Here is a 22366-nt window from a genome sequence, read left to right as displayed (position 1 = left end):
TCAAAAGTTTAGAATCGCTTTTCTAATGGGGGCAGTGCCCTTCTATCCCGCCCCCACCCCAGAGAACTAAGCTCTGAGACAAATATAATAAATTCTTCTGATACTTCTAGAATGGTCCTAGCTGTATACCTTAGGAGAATTGAAAAAAAAAATAGTTACTCCAATTATTAATAAAAGTGGTATGATAAAGACACACAAAGGAAGGGCATCGAACTCAAAGAGCAGAGATTTTCTTTTTTTTTTTTTTTTAAGATTTTATTTATTTATCAGAGAGAGAGAGAGAGGGAGAAAACAAGCACAGGCAGACAGAATGGCAGGCAGAGGGAGAAGCAGGCTCCCCGCCGAGCAAGGAGCCCGATGTGGGACTCCATCCCAGGACGCTGGGATCATGACCTGAGCCAAAGGCAGCTGCTTAACCAACTGAGCCACCCAGGCATCCCAAGAGCGGAGATTTTCAAGAAAAACCTAGAGAAGATAATCCCTAAGGTGTTTGATGAGAGTCTTCGTAGATTTAGAGCAGGAGAGGAAAGAATGTCTTAGGGAGGAGGAATAAGGTACAAAGGCCCAGTTGTATATAACTATACATAGATCATGATTGTTCATTGGTGACAAGGGGTTCCGTATGGAGCATAGATTGCAAAGGCAGGGTGGGGGATAGAGGAGGAGGAAGAAATGAGAGCACAAAGGTGTAGAACAGGAAGGAATTTTTGTTTTAATCTGAGGTGAGAATTTGGAGGATTTTAATCATTGGAGAAACAATAGTTTAGAAAGATGACTCTGGGGACGCCTGGGTGGCTCAGTTGGTTGGACGACTGCTTTCAGCTCAGGTCATGATCCCGGAGTCCTGGGATCGAGTTCCGCATCGGGCTCCCACCTCCACGGGGAGTCTGCTTCTCCCTCTGACCTTCTCCTCGCTCATGCTCTCTCTCACTGCCTCTCTCTCAAAGAAATCTTTAAAAAAAAAAAAAGAAAGATGACTGACATCAACATAGAGGAACACTGGAGGGTGTGACATTGTAATGAAGCAGGGAGATTGATTTAGGCTCTTGTAAAAATGGAACCTAAACTGGATAAATGCCTCTTAAAAGGCATTGTTGAAAGAATATTTACAGGTGAGGTACTGCTGTGCAACAAACCACCCTAAAATATAGTGGCTTAAAGCACCAAATCCTGCTATTTCTCCCATTGCTATAGCTATAGATAAGGGTGAGCAGACCTTGGAACCCACCCAAAGTTACAAGGCTAGTAAACAGGAGCTGAAATCCAAACCCAGGCAGCCTGGTCCCAGAAGCTGAGCGTTTAATCCCTCGGGGACAAGGGTGACACCAAAGGAAGTTGGAAAGGTGGAAGAGTCAAAAACACATGCAAAGGGGAAAGGACAGATTGCCTAGAGTCCCAAAATAAGGGGTCTCCTGGTTGTTTCTGTCCTAGCTCCAAATGTCCTAGCTCCTAGTTTCTGTCCTTCATCCAAATGCCCCTGGCTATCCCCCCAACTTCGCTAAATTCCAGAAGGGAGGGGCATTGATTGGTTTCTCCATCATCCATAGTCTCAGGCTTGGGTAAATCTCAGGCCTGTGGGAGGAGATAATGTTTCCAGGTTCAATGATTTGGTCCACATCAACCCTTTTTGATATTGTGCAGGCATCTCAGCTTCTCACTGTGACTCTTCTCAGTATGTGCTTTGGGAACTTCCCATTAAAGTGCATTTCCTGCAAGAAGAGCAAGTTTTCAAAATCTTGGTTTATTTAAAACAGCAATTTGTCCAATCTGAACACCACTTTTCATGATGGACCTTGAGAATAGTGTAAACCAGGGTCAGCATATTTTTTTCTGGAAAGGATCAGATAATAACTATTTTAAGCTTTAGGGGCTAGACAGTCTGTCACAACCACTCTGCTATTGTATATAATTCTGTATCGCGCTGCACAGTATAAAAAAGAGTGGGCTGGGGCAGCTGGCTGGCTCAGTTAGAAGAGCATGTGACTCGTGATCTCAGGGTCATGAGTTCAAGGCCCACTTTGGGTGTAGAGATTACTAAAAACAACAAAAAAAAAACAACTTTAGAACTATATATATCAAACAAAATGGGTATGCTTGTGTTCCAACTAAGCATTATGAACACCAAAATACAAGTTTCATATAACTTTAATGTATCATGAAATAGTCTTTTTTTGCCCCAATCATTTAAAAAATGTAAAACACAGGGGCGCCTGGGTGGCTTAGTGGTTAAGCTGCTGCCTTCGGCTCAGGTCATGATCTCAAGGTCCTGGGATCGAGCCCCGCATCGGGCTCTCTGCTCAGCAGGGAGCCTGCTTCCTCCTGTCTCTCTGCCTGCTTGTGATCTCTCTGTCAAATAAATAAATAAAATCTTAAAAAAAAAATGTAAAACACATTCTTAACTCTCCAGTCATAAAAAAAAGGTGGGAAGTTAGATTTGGTCCCCCCCCCCCATAGTTTGTCAACCCCTGATGTAAACTAACCCTCTTAAAAAATATCTGAAGAGCTAAAACAATTAAAAATTGTAAACATCTACCCATTTTTAAAAAATTGTTATGTTGGTCACCATACAGTACTTCATTAGTTTTTGATGTAGTGTTCCATGATTCATTGTTTGCGTATAACACCCAGTGCTCCATGCAATCCATGCCCTCTCAATACCCATCACCAGGCTCACCCATCCCCCCACAGCCCCTCCCTTCTAAAACCCTCAGTTTGGGGGCACCTGGGTAGCTCAGTGGGTTAAGCCTCTGCCTTCGGCTCAGCTCATGATCCCAGAGTCCTGGGATTGAGCCCCACATCGGGCTCTCTGCTCCACGGGGAGCCTGCTTCCTTCTCTCTCTCTGACCGCTGCTCTGCCTGCTTGTGATCTCTATCTGTCAAATAAATAAAATCTTTAAAAAAAAAAAAATAAATAAAACCCTCAGTTTGTTTCCTGGAGTCCATAGTCTCTCAGGGTTCTTCTCTTATTCTGGTTTCCCCCTTTCATTTTCCCCTTCCTTCTCCTAATGTCCTTCATGCTATTCCCTATGTCCACAAATAAGTGAAACCATATGATAATTACTTCCTCTGCTTGACTTATTTCACTTAGTGAAATCTAAGAATTACCAGGAAGTCCAAGCATTTGCTAAGTGATCAATTATTCAGAGGGAGAAAAGAGTATCAGTAGATGATATAATTTTTTTTTAAAGCACATTTTACTGTAACCGTCCTAGGCAGTCAATTTAGAGTTAAGTAGAAAATTTTGTTTTTAATAAACTGAAATATTTGGAATCAATCTTGGTCTCTACCAACACATTATGTAAAAGTATATTAGTCATCTCTACTAGTGGAGGGGAAAAGAACGAGTGAAATGTGATACATGAAAATGAGCAAGCAGGGCAAAGATAAAGTAAATGTCTCCATCAAAGTTTACAAGACTTTGTCCTAGACAGTCAACGTCCAGTTAAAAGACACTTTTTAAAGTTCAATGAAAGGACTGTAACACTTCCTCGTAACTCAATAAATAACATTTAAAATTAAAATCGCAATAGAAATATTCAGTAAGGTAACTGTAATCCCAGAACCTCCACAAACTGAAAAAGCTGAATGCGCTTGCTTCTGAGGAAAGAAGTGGTGAGGTCGGTGAATTGTTTTTCGTTATTAGCATATAATACTTTAAACTGTGTATATGTGGTACTTTAAGGCAAATTTTTAAAGATTAAATTTAAGAAAAATTAAACATCCGAGCAGAAACTCCGTTGTTATAGCAACTCCGCGGCGCAGCTTCCCTTTTGTTCTTGGGGGGGGGGGTTCTACTCCCCGGCTCCACCCCATACGTCAGATCCTCCCCTCCCTCGTGCGGAGCGGATGCCGCAAGGGGCGGAGCGCGAGTCAAAGCTCCGCCCCCCAGCGTGATGAGCGGCGTTTCGACCGCGGTCCACCACTCAAAACCGGCTCGCCCTCCCTTCCCCCAGAGGGCGGTGCCAGGCCGGAGCTGCGCGCCCTCCGGGGCTCCGCCCCATGCGGAGAACGTGTGCCGTCATTTCCGGCTTCTCTTCCCTCTGGTCCCGGGCGTGAGCTGAGGAATTCGCGTGTGTGCCGAACTCCTCGGAACCATGGTGAGCCCGGCCCCGCTGGCCATATCTAAACCCTGCCGCGTCCCGCCGCGCCCTGCCTCCCGCTGCCCCTTCTGTCCTCCCACGGCCGCAGGCTCCTCGTGTTTGTCCCGGAGACCGTCGCACATGGCGCGGGCCGCGGCGTGTGGCCTGCGCCGGGCCCGCCGGCGAAGCCCTCCACACCTAACGGGGAGGTGTGGGCCTCCATGCCAGTGTCTTGTGCCGACTGGGCCTCTCCCTAGTTTCAGGACCCCAGGCCCGGGGGTCAACCTGAGAGGAGAAATTTCTAGTGCCGCGGGCGGGTCGGCGCGACAGGCCCCGCCCTCACTCCCGGGGCGGAGCCTGCGGCCGCGGGGCTGAAAGGGCTGGAGGGTGAAGATGGAGGCGAGTCGGCCGCGTTGCTTCGTCCGCCTGGCGGTTGTTGGCGCAGTGGTCTGCACCTCCTGCCTGGCTTATCTTTAAAGTCATCTTCAGTCTTGCCGTTTTTAACATTCTTTTTGGTGTATAATTTTTACTCATAGAGTACTTGTAGACCCAAAGGCAAACCCTCCTTGCTGTACAAGTTGTGTAAGTCCCTCACGCCCCCTTAGTGAATGAACGTCCCAGTGACGGAGAACGTCATTTCTTTGAAAAATTACGCTGTGCTATAAATTAAATTTCTTTTAAATATGTACGTGTATTTCTGGCGGAATGTAACTATAGGCGTTAAATAATCGGTATTCAAACGGACTGTTGATTTTTCCCTTTTAGGCGTCCCTTTCCCTCGCACCTGTTAACATCTTCAAGGCTGGGGCTGATGAAGAGAGGGCAGAGACGGCTCGTCTGGTAAGCCTTGTTCTCCCATTCTTTTAAAGATCCAGTTGAACTTTAGGAATTTTAAGACGGTAAAATTGATTTTTACTTTTCAATCTCTGATTTTTACTCCAGTCTTCTTTTATTGGTGCCATCGCTGTTGGAGACTTGGTAAAGAGCACATTAGGACCTAAGGGCATGGTAAGAAAAACAAAGAATTTTTGTGTTTTGATACTGATTTACAGCTGTTTTTGGAAATCTAGTTAATAGCTCACTTTTTTGGGATGCCTGTATGCATAAGACATGGGTATGTTCTCATTCTTAAAAATCAAAACAGTACTCCTACAGCTAAAGTCCCCTTGGATCACCATCCTCAATCCCCTCCCCAGTGACAGCCATAGTTATAATTAGATGTAAGTCTTCCTACTACTTGTTTTTATGTAGATATGTGTGCAAATTATGTATTAGGTGTTTTTTTAATAAGTATTTTTACTGTAGGTACTTATATTTTTCTGTAGGTTGCTTTTTAAAATCCCTTTTGCTGTAGATTTTTATATTTTATATTTATTCATTTGTTTTTGCTAGTACAATGCTGAAAAACCTTGTTAGTGTCTCCCTGTTACAGTGTTTTCAGGGACAGACACCAGGGTTTGCTTTTGGAGTGTATGCATTAAAAAAGTCTGAATGGATACTGCCAAATTGCCATCCAGAGTATTTACACATTAGTAAATGAGAGTACATATTGACCCATGCATTCTTGACATGTATTTATATCTTAACTTGAATCAAGTATGTTCTTTTTAGGATAAAATTTTGTTAAGCAGTGGACGAGATGCCTCTCTTATGGTAACCAATGATGGTGCAACTATTCTAAAAAACATCGGTGTAGACAATCCAGCAGCTAAAGTTTTAGTTGGTGAGTCTGAAAATGATAAGATTTTATTAATATTTTTAAAACACATTTTTAAGTAGGCTTTGTTGACTGACTACTTGCAATTAATTGATGTCCCCTTTTTAATTATTATTATTGTTATTATTATTATTAAAATATAAGCCTCTGTGGTTCCATGCAGTTTTTAATGATAAAACATGTTCAGAGTGAGAAGTTCCAAAGAGTTTGTCAGGTGAGGAAACTTAGATAAGTGAGATTCTGGTTGGTAGTGGGTATGTTTGGAGAATTAGTTGAGCTATGGAGAAGTAATTTAGAATGTATTTAAAAGATTCTATTTATTTATCTGTCTGTTTGTCAGAGAGAGAGTGCACAAGCAGGCAGAGTGGCAGGCAGAGGCGGAGAGAGAAGCACACTCCCTGCCAAGCAAGGAGCCCGATGCGGGACTCGATCCTAGGACCCTGTGGTTTAACTGACTGAGCCACCCAGACGTCCCTAGAATGCATTTGTATCAAATATAAATGAGTTAACTAACTAGCTTCTTTCTTCTAGATATGTCAAGAGTTCAAGATGATGAAGTTGGTGATGGCACTACCTCTGTTACTGTCTTAGCAGCAGAATTACTAAGGGTAAGAGTATCTGAGAAACTTTAACCTCATTTTATTGTTTTTTTACTCGTGTATCAGAAGTAGTCTGTTAGTGTTTTCTATTGAAGAATGTTTTCTACTATTTATTAATAGGAAGCAGAATCTTTGATTGCAAAAAAGATTCACCCACAGACCATCATTGCGGGTTGGAGAGAAGCCACAAAGGCAGCAAGACAAGCTCTGTTGAATTCTGCAGTTGATCATGGGTTGGTATACCAAAATAATAGTTTTAAATATTTAACATTTTTTTAAAAATAGGCTCAGTGCAGGATGTCTGAAAAACAGTGAAAAGCATACACAAACATGACTCTATTGCCTCATCCTGCCCCAATAACAAACCCCCACATTACACTTCAGATATAGTTTGGGTTTCCAGCTTTTTGTAGGTAAAAATCACGAAAAAACAAAACAAATAGAATCATTGCGTAATCATTCTAACTTAGTTGATCAGTAAGCATATATTTGGGTGTCAGTATTTTCTGCAGTAGTTTAATAGGGGTATGCATTTGTTTATGTGACTGTAGTGTAATTTACCTATCTATAGTCTGTTTTAATAAGTTTTAGATTTATAATAATATTTTTGACAAACTTCAAGAATGTTTCAAGAAGTATAATTGCTGTATGTATACATGTATGTATTTTATGGCATTTTTATTTACAAGTAATCTTTATTTTCATTCTTAATTCTTTATTAATTTCATTCCTTTATTTTCATTTCTAGTATCTGTAGAGCAATACTTATTTATCCATGTCCTTGAAGAATTTGGTATTTTGTTTGCTTGTGTTTCTCTTTTTGTGTTTCTTCTTTTTTGCCTGATTGGTGGGGAAAATCGTTTCCTTTAATTTTGCATTGTTTGATTACTTGAACTTTAATTTTTTTGCTATGGCTTCGAGCCCTGACTGGGGTGAAATTATCTATTGACAAATATTTTCTTGAAAAGAAAAATAGGATTGATACCTTTGAAGAAACAGGCATGAGTCTTTTTGGTTTTTCTCTTTTAGTTCTGATGAAGTTAAATTCCGCCAAGATTTAATGAACATTGCAGGAACAACATTATCCTCAAAACTTCTTACTCATCACAAAGACCATTTTACTCAGTTAGCTGTAGAAGCTGTTCTCAGACTGAAAGGTTCTGGTAATCTGGAGGCCATTCACGTCATCAAGAAGCTAGGAGGAAGTCTGGCAGATTCTTATTTAGATGAAGGTATATATATATGTATATATATGTTGAATATGGGAAAACAGGCTTTGATCAGACATTGAGGGCTATATAATGAATCTTGGGTTTTAGCTAGTCAGGATTTCAGAAAGAAATCCTGGTTTCTTTCTTTACAAAGAAAATTTGCCTTTAAGAATACAGATGGGGGTGTGCCTGGGTGGCTCTGTGGGTTAAAGCCTCTGCCTTTGGCTCAGGTCATGATCCCAGGGTCTTGGGATTGAGCCCCTCATTGGGCTTTCTGCTAGGCGGGGAGCCTGCTTCCTCCTCTCTCTCTCTCTCCCCCTGCCCTCTCTGACTACTTGTGATCTTTGTCTCAAATAAATAAATAAAATAAAATAAAAGTACAGATTAAGGGCACCTGGGTGGCTCAGTGGATTAAAGCAAGCCTCTGCCTTCAGCTCAAGTCATCGTTGGGGTCCTGTTTCGAGCCCCACATTGGGCTCTCTGCTCTGTGGGGAACCTGCTTCCCCCCCACCTGCTTGCATCTCTGCCTGCTTATGATCTCTATCAAGTAAATAAATAAAATCTTTAAAAAAATACCGATCATATTGCAACTATTTTTGTCTTTTTAATCCATTTATTATACTTTGTGCTTCATTTCACACCATCCCAGCATTTCTTTGATAATCTCTAGGTTTTACTTAATACCTTGAAGTTTGTGCAGTCTCTAATAAAGAGAAATGGTAGTTTTAGTAAAAGTCAGCTCTTCTCTGGGCGCCTGGGTGGCTCAGTGGGTTAAGCCGCTGCCTTCGGCTCAGGTCATGATCTCAGGGTCCTGGGATGGAGTCCCGCATCGGGCTCTATGCTCAGCAGGGAGCCTGCTTCCTTTTCTCTCTCTCTCTGCCTGCCTCTCAGTGTACTTGTAATTTCTCTCTGTCAAATAAATAAATAAAATCTTTAAAAAAAAAAAAAAGTCAGCTCTTCTCAAATGGGTTTTTTCAGGAAGTGTTTGTGTAAGTCCTATCATTTATTGGTAGGTATTGAGATTACAGTTCTTGGTGTTCTTAACAAGTAGTAATAAGTCTTAGTAACTGCTGTTTCCTTAGTAACAGTGTCTTTTGTTCTTATAATTTTTCAAAACATCTTTATATTGCGTTTACAAAATGGCTTATGGAGTGGAATGTGTAAGCGTTCTCTTTTATAGAGGAGAAACAGGAACAAGTTGTGCTTTACCAGTGATTTGTACTCTAGGTTTTGCTATATTTCTATTTTGCTTCTTTTAAAGATTTTATTTATTTGAGAGGAGAGAACGAAGGCTGGAGTGGGGTGGGGGTGGAGAGAGGAGGCACAGAGGGAGAAGGAGAAGCAGACTCCCTACTGAGCAGGGAGCCCAGTGCAGGGCTCCATCCCAGAACCCTGGGATCATGACGAGCTGAAAGCAGGCACTTAAGCAACTGAGCCACCCGGGCACCCCATTTGTCTCTGTTTCAGAGGAGTAACAATTTTAAAAACACTGTTGATTTTACATGCAAGGGCTGTGTAGCATTTTTAATAGAGGCTAATGGTAAGGTAAGATAATGAGAACAAGGATAGCTACCATCTTGAATGTTCTGTGCAAGCATTCTAATGGGAATTTTACTTAAAATCTCATTTATTCCTCATGATGTTGACCTAGTGTTTGAAAATTAGGTTATTCTGATTAGAGCAGAAACCCAAGATGATAATGTCTTAAAAAGGCAAGCCTTATGTGCATCTAAAAGAAGCGTGGAGAGAATTCCAGATAGGCCCGTAGGCTGGAAACTAGTGTTGTGATTAACTCTTGTTTTACAGATGAATAGCTAAGGTTAATTTGTGTAGGGTTGCTCACCCACCCTGTAAACAGCATAGGCAAAACGGGTTAGTTTCCTTTGACTCCATTGTACATATTTTGGGGGGGGGGGGTTGTTTTTCATTTTATCACCAGTGTCAGTTCTTTAAAAAGTTCAGTACTCTCTAGCAATACCTCGTTTTCCTGAATCTTCATCAGTTTTCTGTTGTTAGTTTTAAGCTAATGAAAGTGGGCTTACCAGCTTTAATTACAGTCCACACCTGCGTATTGTGTATGTATGTGAAACAAAAGTTTCACATGAAACTTTTATTCTTAAGGTTTATGCTGTGCCCTTAGATTTCTACCTGCTAAATTGATTTTTATGGTCACTTGCTTTAGTGGAATGCTGTATAGGTTCTAGGGACTTAGGTGTGTTGGACTTAAATGGATTCTTTGAAAGAGTAATTTGATAAAGCAGAGATAAAGATTTATCAATATAGTTTTGAAGTATTTACTAAAATCTGTATTGTAGGCTTTCTGTTGGATAAAAAAATTGGAGTAAATCAACCAAAGCGAATTGAAAATGCTAAAATTCTCATTGCAAATACTGGTATGGATACCGACAAAATAAAGGTATGTTAACTACATTTCTTAGAATTCTAATTGTTAGCTGCTTTATGAATTCAGGCTGTGAAGCAGTTGCACTGAAAAAACCTAGAATATATTTAAATACATAATTTTAGTGTCTTTACATAAAAGTATTTATGTTGCGGGATTCAGGAGTAATGAAAATGATGCTATTTTTATTCTTTCCTTTGTCTTAGATATTTGGGTCCAGGGTGAGAGTTGATTCTACAGCAAAGGTTGCTGAAATAGAACATGCCGAAAAGGAGAAAATGAAGGAGAAAGTTGAACGAATTCTTAAGCATGGGATAAATTGCTTTATTAACAGGTCTGTATGTGCTTTTGCTAACAATATTTGTAATAATCTAATGATTTTTGTCTACAAAGGCATTTGCAAATACTTCATTTTATTAGTGACTTGTTATTTAGGAATGGTAATTTTCCTACCATTCTACAGCAAGGCATTTGCATCACCATTTTGGTGATGTTTTAGGTTAATACACTTGATCTATTTATATTAACAATGAGTTTTCTGGTCTGGCAGTTACATTGTAGTTTTGGGCTGTAATATACATATATTTGGTGGAGAGCTTCAGTTCCATATTTAATGGTGGGACTTTGAAATAGCAAAAAGCTAATAGCAAAGAAATAAAATAATGAAGAAATGAAAAGTAATCGTTTTAGGGCTTTAATTTGTATGAAAAAGTATGTATAATGTTTCCCATGTTTTCTTTCTTAATTGTTAGTATCAAAGGTGTTCATGGATTTTTTTTCCAAAGGCGAAGCAGTGGAAAATTTTTTTCAGTAAAACTAGAAAAGGCTCTATAAAGTCACGACTGTATCCAGTCCAGTAGCCTGAGGCAGCATGATGTGGAATCACTGTCTAGGTGGCAGGCAGTCTGGGCTCACAGCTTTCTTCCATGGCTCTCTGGCCATTTCCTATCTTTGGGTTCCTGATATTACAGGGTCAAGTACCTAGGATCCAGTGGTACTGTGTGCTACCTCATATCAGGGTCTAGAGTGGGCAGCAGAGGAATCTTGTTTGCCCCTAGAAGCTCAAGCTGGAGTTCTGGCAAGAAGTCCTGACTGCTTTGAACTGTTTGCTCATCCCCACATCAGGGACTTTGTGTCTAATTTTCTCTCTGCTTAGATCTCTCAGATTTTTTTTAAATGGTGAAAATACCAAGAGGAACAGCCTAATTCTAGCAATGAAATGGCAGTGGTTAACTTTGACAGTTAATATTTGGTGAAAATCAAATATTTGTGGGGAGATGGAGAGAGAGTATCCTAAGCAGGCTGCATGTCCAGCATGGAGCCCAATGGGCTGGATCCCACGACCCTGAGATCATGACCTGAACTGAAATCAAGAGCTAGAAACTTAACTGACTGAGCCACGCAGAGGTCCCTTACATTGATTAAAAAAATTTTTTGGCCTTTTTTTAATGTCCCATACTTTTAAACATGTCATTTTTACTCTTAATAAGATCTGGGGTGCCTGGGTGGCTCAGTGGGTTAAGCTTCTGCCTTCAGCTCAGGTCATGATTGCGGTCCTGGGATCAAGCCCACCCCCCCTGCCCCCCCCAGCCCCCACATTGGCTTCTCTACTCAGTGGGGAGCCTGCTTCCCGGCCCCACCTCCCTGCCTGCCTCTCTACATACTTGTGATCTCTCTGTCAAATAAATAAATAAAAATAAAGTCTTAAAAAAAAACAAGATTGCATTTTTTGGAAAATAGTAAAGAAGGAACAGAATCTGAGGTCTAACCTTCCTGAAATTCTTTAATTAAGCTGACTTGCGTATGTATGTATGTTTGGTGTTCAAGTTTCAGTTTTTCACTTAGCTGTGAACACATTACTAACTTTTGTAACTTGCCCTTTTTTTAACCTAACAATATAAATTTTTACTTAAAATTAGTTTTTATAATTGGTAAACTCTGTGTACACCGGCACACTCCTAGGGAACATTGAAGTCATTGGCAGGTTTTGCCATTCTCTGTAAAATTTTTATACATACTTTCACTGAAGATTTTTAATATCTGAATATTCTTGCTGTAGAGCCTCAGGAGTGGAATTTAAGCTTGGGAACATTTATATGATTTTTGATGCATTTCTGCTAAATTGGTTTTCAGAACTGTGGTCTAGTTTACTGTATCAGTAGCAATATAAAAAAACAACTTGCTTGCAGTGCTAGCATGGAGGCACTAAGTTGTGTAATTTATGTATTATTGTATGTGACATTTCTAATTTGTATTTATTTGGTAAGTAAAAATGGTTCCATGTTTTTTAGTCTGATGTATTTTAGACTTGTGAAATAACAATTGCAAACGTTTTTATTTTATTTGTAGGCAGTTAATTTATAATTATCCTGAGCAGCTCTTTGGTGCTGCCGGTGTCATGGCGATTGAACATGCAGATTTTGCAGGTGTGGAACGCCTCGCTCTTGTCACAGGTATGGGAAAAAAGGCATTAATTTCTAACGCTAAACACTCTTGGATTTATTGATGGTTAGTATATGTAACTTTTGAGAGTACAAAGAAATACTTTAAGGGACTTTGAATAAAAATATCCTGAATTCTCATTTACAGTTTTTTGACATCCTTAGATACCAAATTATCTGTCGTATTTGCCATAGGTTATGGTTACCTTTGTTACATTGTTTTAAAGATAGCAGATCTTTTCTCACAAACCTACAGGACCAGTGTTCCACTCCTAGTCTAAAGAAACTAAAGCTTGAAAAAGGACTCTCTTAAGGTTTATCTAGTTTATTCGTTTATTTCTGGTGCTGAGTAGTTGAATGCCTTGTGCCTTTTGTGGTAGTAAGTTGTAATAATAACTTCATTGAACACTTGTTAGAGAATGGATCAAGTGCTTATAAATATTGTTTTTGTTAAATTTTTTTAAATTTGTGGAAGTAATGTGGTGCCTGGGAGGCTCAGTGAGTTAAGCATTTGCTTTACGCTCAGGTCATGATCCTGGGGTCCTAGGTCAGCCGTGTATCCCATCTGGCTCCCTGCTCAGTGAGGAGCCTGCTTCTCCCTCCTCTGTTTCTGCTACTCGTGTGTTTGCGCCACCCCCCCTCCTCCACCACCCATCAAATCCTTTTTAAAAATTGTGGAAGTAGGGGCGCCTGGGTGGCTCAGTGGGTAAAGCCTCTGCCTTTGGCTCAGGTCATGATCCCAGGGTCCTAGGATTGAGCTCCGCATCGGGCTCTCTGCTTGGCAGGGAGCCTGCTTCCTCCTCTCTCTCTGCCTGCCTCTCTGCCTACTGTGATTTCTGTCAAATAAATAAATAAATAAAATCTTTTAAAAAATTTAAAAATAAAAATTGTGGAAGTAATGTTGAAATAGTGCGAAACAATCCAGCAGTGAATAATGGAAAGTTAGTATCCTATAATTTTCTTCAGTAGAGGTATGAGTTTCCTAATCCCAGTTATGTGGAATAGAAATGTATTTATAAGTAAGAAATGTTTACGCCAAAATGACATAGTGTGCAAATTGATTACTTTTTTATAGTAATAGTTTTTAAAGTAACTGCTAAGTAGCCCTTGAAAGACGAAGTTTTGCAGCCTTTATTTAATTTTTAGGCCCTTGATAATGAATGAATGGGTTGGAAAGTTGACTTGAGATCTTGCAATGAGAACTAAGGAGAGGGGTTTGAGATGTAAAGCTACTAGGAATGTTGAATTCAGTTTTCAAATGCCATAAGTATTAGAAATAAAAAGTATTACGAATTACTGTAAAGAGTAGAATTGGTTTCATCTCAGAATAACTTCTAAATCCACTTTTAATATTTTGAGAAGCGTGTCTTCTGACCTAAAAAGAGATATTTTTCTTTGATCAGTTACTTTGAAGTGGGTTTACTTGGTTTAATTAAAGTTCTTTAAGAGCTATTACATACTTGATGCTTAAGGTGATAAATTTTATGGTGTAATTCCTCCCTTAAGGCGACAAAATTAAAGGTAATGACATAAATGTGAATGATAGCACATTAATGGGATAAGTTGATACCATAAGAAGTTGGTACATGAATTGCCATGTATATTCAGAAGAAAGAAAATTCACTGTACCAAGCACAACCCACTGCAGAGTTGACCCCAGGGCGCCTCTCATCCTTAGTGTATGTGTTGTCAAGGTGTATGAAATTGGTTCTTATAAATGTCTAGAAATACATTGTCAGCAAATTCTACATAAGTGAGTGAATTTAGGATAAGTGAAAATTCTCATAAACCAGATCAGTCTCATTAAAAAAGAGTAAAGAACTAGAAAAAGTGGAAACTGAACTTTGGCAGTTAAGAACCAGGGAAGGAAATCGCTGAATCTTTCAGCTTACACTGCGGGAGATGCAGAGAAAATAGGAATAGAAATAAAACCTAAAAATAAAAAATTTGCTTTTTGTTTTAAAAGATTTTATTTATTTGAGAGAGTACATGGAGAGCAGCAGAAGGGGAGGGAGAGAGACAAGTGACTCCATGCTGAGTGTGAGCCTGGTGGACCACTGGATCTCACCATGACCTGAGCCAAAACCAAGAGTTGGATGTTTAACTGACTGAGCCACCCAGGCGCCCCAAAATAATTCACTTTTTTGATACCTCATTAGGTTTGCTCTGGGGTATTCTCAGTTACATTTCCCCTTTTCCTGGGCCTTATAGGGGCATTGTGAGAATTCAGTTAGGATTAGCAGGTGTCAGGTGTTCCTGTCAGCAGTTTCTAATGGCTATATCTGTTGACTTAATAGAACTAGTCAAATGCTTCATGTTTTGGGAAATTGAATCATAGGGGTACTGGTCTTGTACTAGATGAAAAGAGAATTTGAATTTAAATTCAGACTTAAAAGTAAATGTTAAAGTCCCAGTTTAACCTTTGGGAAATAGTATTATATAATGTGCATTTAAATCTAAAGATAGACTACTTGGATTTGAATCCCAGCTTCACCATATATTTGTTTGAGTTGTATAACCTTGAATAAGAAACTCTAATATCTCTTTGTCTCAGTTTTTTTATTTCTGTATCAGATAATAGAGCATCTCTTACCAGGGTTGTTTTAAAGATTAGTCAGTTTATATGAAGTGCTTCAAAGAGTGCTTGGCATATAGTAAGCAGTCAGCTTAAAATCTGTTCATTAGTTCTCTTTAGAAAAAGAATCTTAAACACAATTAATAGGTGTTTATGTTCATAGGTGGTGAAATTGCCTCTACCTTTGACCACCCAGAACTAGTGAAGCTTGGAAGTTGCAAGCTTATTGAAGAAGTCATGATTGGAGAGGATAAGCTCATCCACTTTTCTGGGGTAGCCCTTGGTGAGTGATTATGTCGATCCTGATAAGGTTCCTAAGTCTTTGAGAGGCTCTGTTGATATTAAAAGAAATAGTTATTATATTTACTAGAATATGATGTATCTTAATTCCTGAGAAGCATAGGGTGCATGTTAATTTCAGTCGAGGTCAAACTCATGTTAACCTTGCCTTTATGGACAGTGTGTATTCAACATGATTGTTTGTGAACATGGATAATTATCAAAAAGAATGTGTAACAGCAGAGAGGACACGTTAGCTTTTAAAACCAAATAATAATCATAACCAGTATCTACATAAATAATAGAAGGCAAACTCTTATTTTTTGTAATCGCTGTGACCTAAGAATATTTTTCTTTTAACTTTAGGCGAAGCTTGTACCATTGTTCTTCGTGGTGCCACTCAGCAAATTTTAGATGAGGCAGAAAGATCTTTGCATGATGCTCTTTGTGTTCTTGCCCAAACTGTGAAGGATTCTAGAACAGTTTATGGAGGAGGTAAGTGTTTTAAAAATATTAAACATGTTTTATTCAAGTATATAGTAATGGTTTTGGCTTTAATGGTTTTTAGAAAATTTATATGTAATGCATTTGCATTTAATTTTAAAATATTTGACATGTCTAAGGGAAATCAGTAAGTCAGTGTGTTGGAGATAACTAAACATCATAGTCCTTGGAATTTCATTTTCATCTGCAGGCTGTTCTGAGATGCTGATGGCTCATGCTGTGACACAGCTTGCCAGTAGAACACCAGGCAAGGAAGCTGTTGCGATGGAGTCTTACGCTAAAGCACTGAGAATGGTAAGTTAATAAAGACATCTGAACTTACACATCTGTGAGTATTAATAGTTCTTTAAATGAATACATTTTTCTCTCTTGGACATGTTTGCTAATTTTTGGCTTTAAGAAAAAGAACTGGTTCATACTACTTAAATTTGATTCTAGAGCTTATCTTTATGAGCAGTAATAAAAAGGAACAGTTTTACCTTGTTCCTAAATATATAATTTTAAAAAGCTGTCCTAGTTTAGACTAAATCAACTTTCTTCTTGTAGAATAGTTACCATGTGTCTTTTTCACTTAACAGTTGCCAACTATCATAGCTGATAATGCAGGCTATGACAGTGCAGACCTGGTGGCACAGCTCCGAGCTGCCCATAGTGAAGGCAACACGACTGCTGGACTGGGTAAGAAAGCGATTGTAGACATAAAGAGTAACTCTTTACCAAAATCTTTTTTTTTTTTTTTTAATTTTTTTTTTTTTTAAGATGAATTCTTAGGATAATCATAGAGAAGATTTCTGTGGTGATTGCCTCTGTCACCATTGTATTTCCTAGGAGAATGTTTAACTTCATGTTCTCAACATTGTCAGAACTGTTCTTCCATAAGGGGTATAAAACTAGTTAGAAGACTTGTAATTTATTATGTGGTGACTATAGGACTTAAATTTGTAAGTAGTACTTATATCCTGAAATAAGTATAAACTTAATTAAATTCTTTTATTAAATCCTGTTCTCACAGGAAACATATTATGAGGTATTCTGGAGTGTAGTCTTTACATAGATAACAGTGGCCAGAAGGATAAATTTAATTCAAATTGAAAAATTTCCCAGTGTACTATCCCAAGACACGGGAATAGTCATTAGAGGGTAGATAATCCTGCCACTGGAGAAGAGAGATATAATGAATAATTAATGATCTTTCAGAAGGTAAAGTACTCTTCTCACAAGAGGAGAAGTAAGTGACTTTTAAATTCTCTTCCAGTTCTTAAGAATCCATGGTAATTAGCAATGAGCACATTTTCTGTACTAATTTTATTTATATATATATATATATATATATATATATATATGTACACATAGGCACGCACATGTATATCTATTTATACAAAAAAGGTTATTGGAAAAGGTCATTGAGTGTTCTGTGTAAATTTTCCATTACCTGAGCTAGTTATCCTCTGTTAGTACAGATGATCAGTAGTTGAGCTTTTAATTTTCTAAAAGGTTTTTCTTGAATGTTAGGCTGATGAGAATGCACTAAATAAATTGAGTGGTTGAGTCTTGTAATCCCACTTTTCATAAAAGTATTAATTTTACTTAATTTTACTAGAGATTTTGATAATTTATGTTAAAACTATTGTTGCTTATTTAGTGAATACGTCTCTCTCTTCAGATATGAAAGAAGGTACCATTGGAGATATGGCAGTACTAGGTATAACAGAAAGTTTCCAGGTGAAGCGACAAGTTCTTTTGAGCGCAGCTGAAGCAGCAGAGGTGATTCTTCGTGTGGACAACATTATCAAAGCAGCACCAAGGTATCGTAGCACTGTAGTAGACATTTTTTAGGAAGCAAACAATAGGTAATTGCATGTATTGGGTAATTGTAATTGATAGTAAAAGGCATTTCTGCCCAGCTAAAAGTATTATGCACATTATTTAAAATACATAGTCACAACTCTTAGATTTAAGTCAGGAAAGCATAAAGGGAAAGACGTATGGGTGACATGGAGGAGCTCTTAGGATTGAAAGGTCACATGAGCCAGGCTTGAAAAGCCTGCATGGGGCCAAGGGCTGTAGTGCTAAGAACAAATGTCTTTTCCCCAGGCTGAGTCTGCTCCAGTCGTTTTCTGTCCTGTTCACTTTTCATATAGATTATCTTAAGGTCATAATGTGCTGAGTTCCTAACATGTTCCTGTTTTTGTTTAGAGAGAGAGCAGGAGTGTAGGAAGGTACAGAGGGAGAGGGAGAAAGAAACTCTGTCAGATTCCTCGCTGAGCTTAGAACCCTATATGGGACTCAGTCACACAACCCTGAGATCATGAGCCAAAACCAAGAGTCAGATGCTTATCTGACTGCTACCCAGGGGCCCCTCTTCAGTTTTTCTAAGTTGTTAGATTCTTTCAGAAACTCATTCACACAAAAAATGGTTACGTAGCCAGAAAATCTTAACTTTTAAAGATTCAGTCAATAATTTTCATTGTTCTTACTAGTACTTATTAAAACATTAAATTTTGCCTGTTGTGGTGGTTCAGGGAGATGGGAGACAATGGTTGCTTACACCAGGAGATATGGAGGTAAGGGTGGTGAGAAGGAGTTGATAAAAGATTTTGAAGGTAGAGCCAGCAGAATTTGATTGTGGTTTGGGTATAAGGTGTGAAAGGAAAGGGAATGGAGGATAATCTAAGGTTTTTGTTGGGATAAGAAAGTTTCTTTTAGATGAAGAAGACTTTGGGAAGGAGGTTGGGGGTGTCAGTCTTGGGCATTTGAGCTTTCCATTGAGAAACCAGTTGGGTAATCAAAGCTTGAAGTAGAGAAGCTTGAGCTGGAATTTTAAGTTCAGAAATTGTCAGCCTACATGTGGTATTTAAAGGCCATGACACTGACAGTGTTCCCAAAAGAGGGAATGTAGCTAAAGGAAGGAAGGAGTTTTAGGCACTAAAGACACTTGAGAATTCCAGTAATAAGTTTGGAAAGATTCAGAGCAAGTGGCAAAGGACACTAAAAAGGAACATGAAGTACAGATAAAGGGTAATTATTAACTGGGTGATGGATACCTGGGGATTCAGTATCATATCTTTGCTTTTTTGTACATTTGAAATTTTCCAAATACAAAATTTTAAAGGTTGGGAGCATGGGTGCCTCTGAGTTAGAAGGACGACCAGAGAATGTGTGTCTCAGAAGCCAAATGAAGAAAGTGTTTAGGGATGGAGCATGATCAGCTGCCATAGCAGTACAGATATATTGGCCAAATAAGATAAAAACTGAAAATTGACCTTAACAGATTGGATTTAGCAACAGAGGCCATGGGTATTCTTGACAAGCAGTTTTGTAGAGTGGAGGGGTCAAAAATCCGAAGTAGGTGCAATGAAGCCAGGAAAAGAAGTATCAGAGGATGTGTATATAGACTGCTTTCTTGAGGAGTCTCTTGTGAACAGAACCAGAGGAGTGGGATGGGAGCTAGAGGACATGGGTCTCGACTGTGAACAGTTCGTTAGTGCTGTACGTGGGAGTGATCTTGTAGGGGGGTGATGGATGCAGAAGAGGAAGCAGCCCGCTATGTAGCTGTGAGAAGGAATGGGAACATGGAGAGCTCATCCCTGGGAACAGGGAAGGAGGAGCACTGTCAGGAGATTGCACCTTAAATGGACTCTGTTACGAGGACTCTTTGTGCAGAACCCAGTAGCACCCACATCAGTGGCTTGCTTCTGTGAATGGCAGCTGTCCCTTTATTATTAGAAAAAAAGAGGAGAAAATAGTGATTTGGATGTGGAGAGAAAAGGGGAGTGGTATTTAAATCTACTGTGGTGTAGTGGAAGGAGGAATGGGCTGAAAAATCTGAATATTCTCTACCTCGGGTACTGGTAGGGTAGGATAATGGGGAATGGTCCTAGTTTGGAATGGAGCACTGGTGCAGGAAGGAAGGAGTTGAAAGTTTCTTAGAAGCTGTGCCAGCAAAGATGGTAGAGTGTGGTTCTATTTTCTCCTGCCTTTAAGCAGAATGATAGCAAAAAGAAACTGAGGTCCATTAAGTTTTCTGGCTTGGTGGCAAGGTCACATAACCACACCCACCCTCAGAAATCTTTCCATGACTTGGCACCCTCAACCACATTTGAAATATGCACTAAGATACCTCATTTGATCTGAGACCACTGTTTTAGTGGTTTAAGTGTCTTTTTTTTTTTTTTTTTTTTAAGACTTATTTATTTGACAGAGAAAGCACACAATCAGGGGGAGCTGCAGGCAGAGGGAAAGGGAGAAGTAGGCTCCCCACTGAGCAGGGAGCCCAATGTAGGGCTCCATCTCAGGACCCCAGGATTGTGACCTGAGCTAAAGGCAGCCGCTGAACTGACTGAGCCACCCAGGCGCCCCGGTTTAAGTGTAAATTAAATTTCGTAGATGTACTCAGTAATTTTCAATAAAGAAACATGGGTAATTGTGTTTAACTCAACCTTCTCAAAGGATTCTTTTGGACTCTTTCATATTTAACCTCCGGGGGATTCATTTTCCAGATTAGTTGCCCTCTGACAGCTGCTGGAGAACTTTTTCTGTATTGGGATCTTTTAGTATCCTTAATTATATTCCCATAAGCTTCCAGGGTTGGAAGATTTTTTTTCTTTTCTTTTTTTTTTTTTTAATTTATTTATTTTGACAGAGAGAGATCACAAGGAGGTAGAGAGGCAGAGGCAGGCAGAGAGAGAGAGGAGAAAGCAGGCTCCCCACCAAGCAGAGAGCCCGATGCAGGACTCGATCCCAGAACCCTGAGATCATGACCTGAGCTGAAGGCAGAGGCTTAACCCACTGAGCCACCCAGGCGCCCGGAAGATCTTTTTCTTTATATGGTTCCAGTATGCTGTACTCTCTAAATTTGTTTTTACACTTTTTTTGCTTCTCTAAAATGATTGTTATACTTGACTCTAGAAGCAGTGTTTATTTAGGTGTAAAGTAAAAAAATTCTCTAGTACCTTGCCATGCCTCCTCACCAAAGAATAAAAGTTTAACATCTAAGATGTATGTGAAGGGCAGTGTTTTCATACTTAGATGAGTAAGCTGACCCTGTCACTAGCCTATCTACTGGCATTCATTTTCATTCATTTAGAAAAGTGATACAGAGATTCTCATCTAGAGGCCCCAAAGCCTTGTCATTTTACAACTTCTGATTAAAAGTAAACTGTCTTTGTCTTTGACTAATCTAGTAAAATGCCCTAACACATTAGTTGTAAACATGAATTAATCTTTTTCTGGAGAATATGTATATGTTAAATAGGGTGTTTGGATGAGAAGTTGAAAATTATTAAATACCTACAGGTCTTCACATTCCACAGATTCTGTACTGTTTTCTTACTAATATAGTAATAATTGAGAGATGTTAGTAATGAGATAGAAATATCCTTGTTATAAAGAATTGGTTATGATCGTTTTGATAAAATTTAGGATTTCAGCTGTGTTTATATTTTATATAAACCTTTGGTTACAATCGTGCTTTTTAATTTTACCATTGCCTTTTCTTAAGTGTTTGTTTTGTAATACTTGCAGGAAACGTGTTCCTGATCATCACCCCTGTTAAACATTCCCATGTGCTGTTGAGCTCTGGACCAGTTAGTTCATAGCAGAGTTGTGTTTGAAAGACTTCGACCTTTTAAAGAAGACTGTGGAATCGAAGTTTATCTGTGGCTCTTATATCCTTAAGTTTGGACATTTAACTGACCTTCTATTTTAACATGGGTCTAATTTATTTGCTGTTCATTTTCCATAAAATTCAGTTGATTTAAAAGTTCATTTCTCATACTGTGCATCAAAATAAAAATTTGAACAATTAATTGTTCTTAGTGGTTTGTACTTTTTTATTTAATGGGAGCAAGTGATTATACTCTCTCAGTATGGAGTTGTTCGGCTTATCTAGTGGTTGATCTCACACGTTTATGAAATAATGATCTTGTCAAGTCCAAGTCAAATGTGATAAACATAGATTAGTCTCTTGGTTTGTAATCATATATAACCTTTATTTGCTGTTTAATTTTGTTTAGTGAAAGTATCTTAAAGTTTAGTTCCCAATTTAATTTTGTGTCATCTAAATACTGTCTATTAACATAGGACAAAATGATGGTTTCTGTTACTTCAGGGTTGAAAGAGTCCTGTTTTAAAAGTTGTTACAGGCTGCTGCTCAAGCATCTTTGATGCTTTAATGGGTAATATTGTCTCACTTAAAAGAAGATGGATATGGTTAGATTTAGACATGGATGGTTTAGGATTTTTTGTTTTTGGCAGATGGATTCAAAAAAGAGTGGAAATAGGGATAGAGGTGTGTACTGAGTTAATGGTTTAAAGGTGAATTTAGGTTTGGAGGTTATTAATGCGTCAGTGTATAGCAGAATGCCCAAGAAATGAGAGAAAGCCTAGCTGTAGGTTGAGTTCTTAAAAGGTATCTCTGCTACCTTAATGGAGAGAGATTTTATTCCCATAGAGGAACAAAAGGATTTTCAAAGAAATGCTGATAAAACAACCTGTCTTGTTGTGTTTTTCTAAAGAAGGCTCTACATAGGGCTGTTTGAACCCTAACCCTGAGATCAAGA

At 38.9% G+C, this 22366-nt stretch overlaps 1 protein-coding gene across 1 annotated transcript; it reads left to right on the top strand.

The window, feature by feature from the left end:
• The first annotated feature begins 3987 nt into the window (after positions 1-3987).
• On the top strand, positions 3988-21618 carry CCT2 (chaperonin containing TCP1 subunit 2). The gene is made up of 16 exons (XM_059402481.1): positions 3988-4097; positions 4845-4919; positions 5022-5087; positions 5691-5802; positions 6328-6404; positions 6516-6628; positions 7425-7627; positions 9922-10022; positions 10214-10341; positions 12357-12460; positions 15187-15306; positions 15669-15797; positions 15997-16100; positions 16385-16484; positions 17470-17611; positions 21330-21618. Exons 1-16 carry the CDS (start codon positions 4095-4097, stop codon positions 21358-21360), a joined length of 1608 nt encoding a protein of 535 aa, XP_059258464.1. The 5' UTR covers positions 3988-4094; the 3' UTR covers positions 21361-21618.
• Positions 21619-22366: the final 748 nt, after the last annotated feature.

The sequence above is a fragment of the Mustela nigripes genome, chromosome 6 (assembly GCF_022355385.1).
Source record: "Mustela nigripes isolate SB6536 chromosome 6, MUSNIG.SB6536, whole genome shotgun sequence".
In the NCBI taxonomy this organism is placed as follows: Eukaryota; Metazoa; Chordata; class Mammalia; order Carnivora; family Mustelidae; genus Mustela; species Mustela nigripes.
Note: the sequence above shows the minus strand (reverse complement) of the source record. Positions and strands in the feature narration are given on the sequence as shown.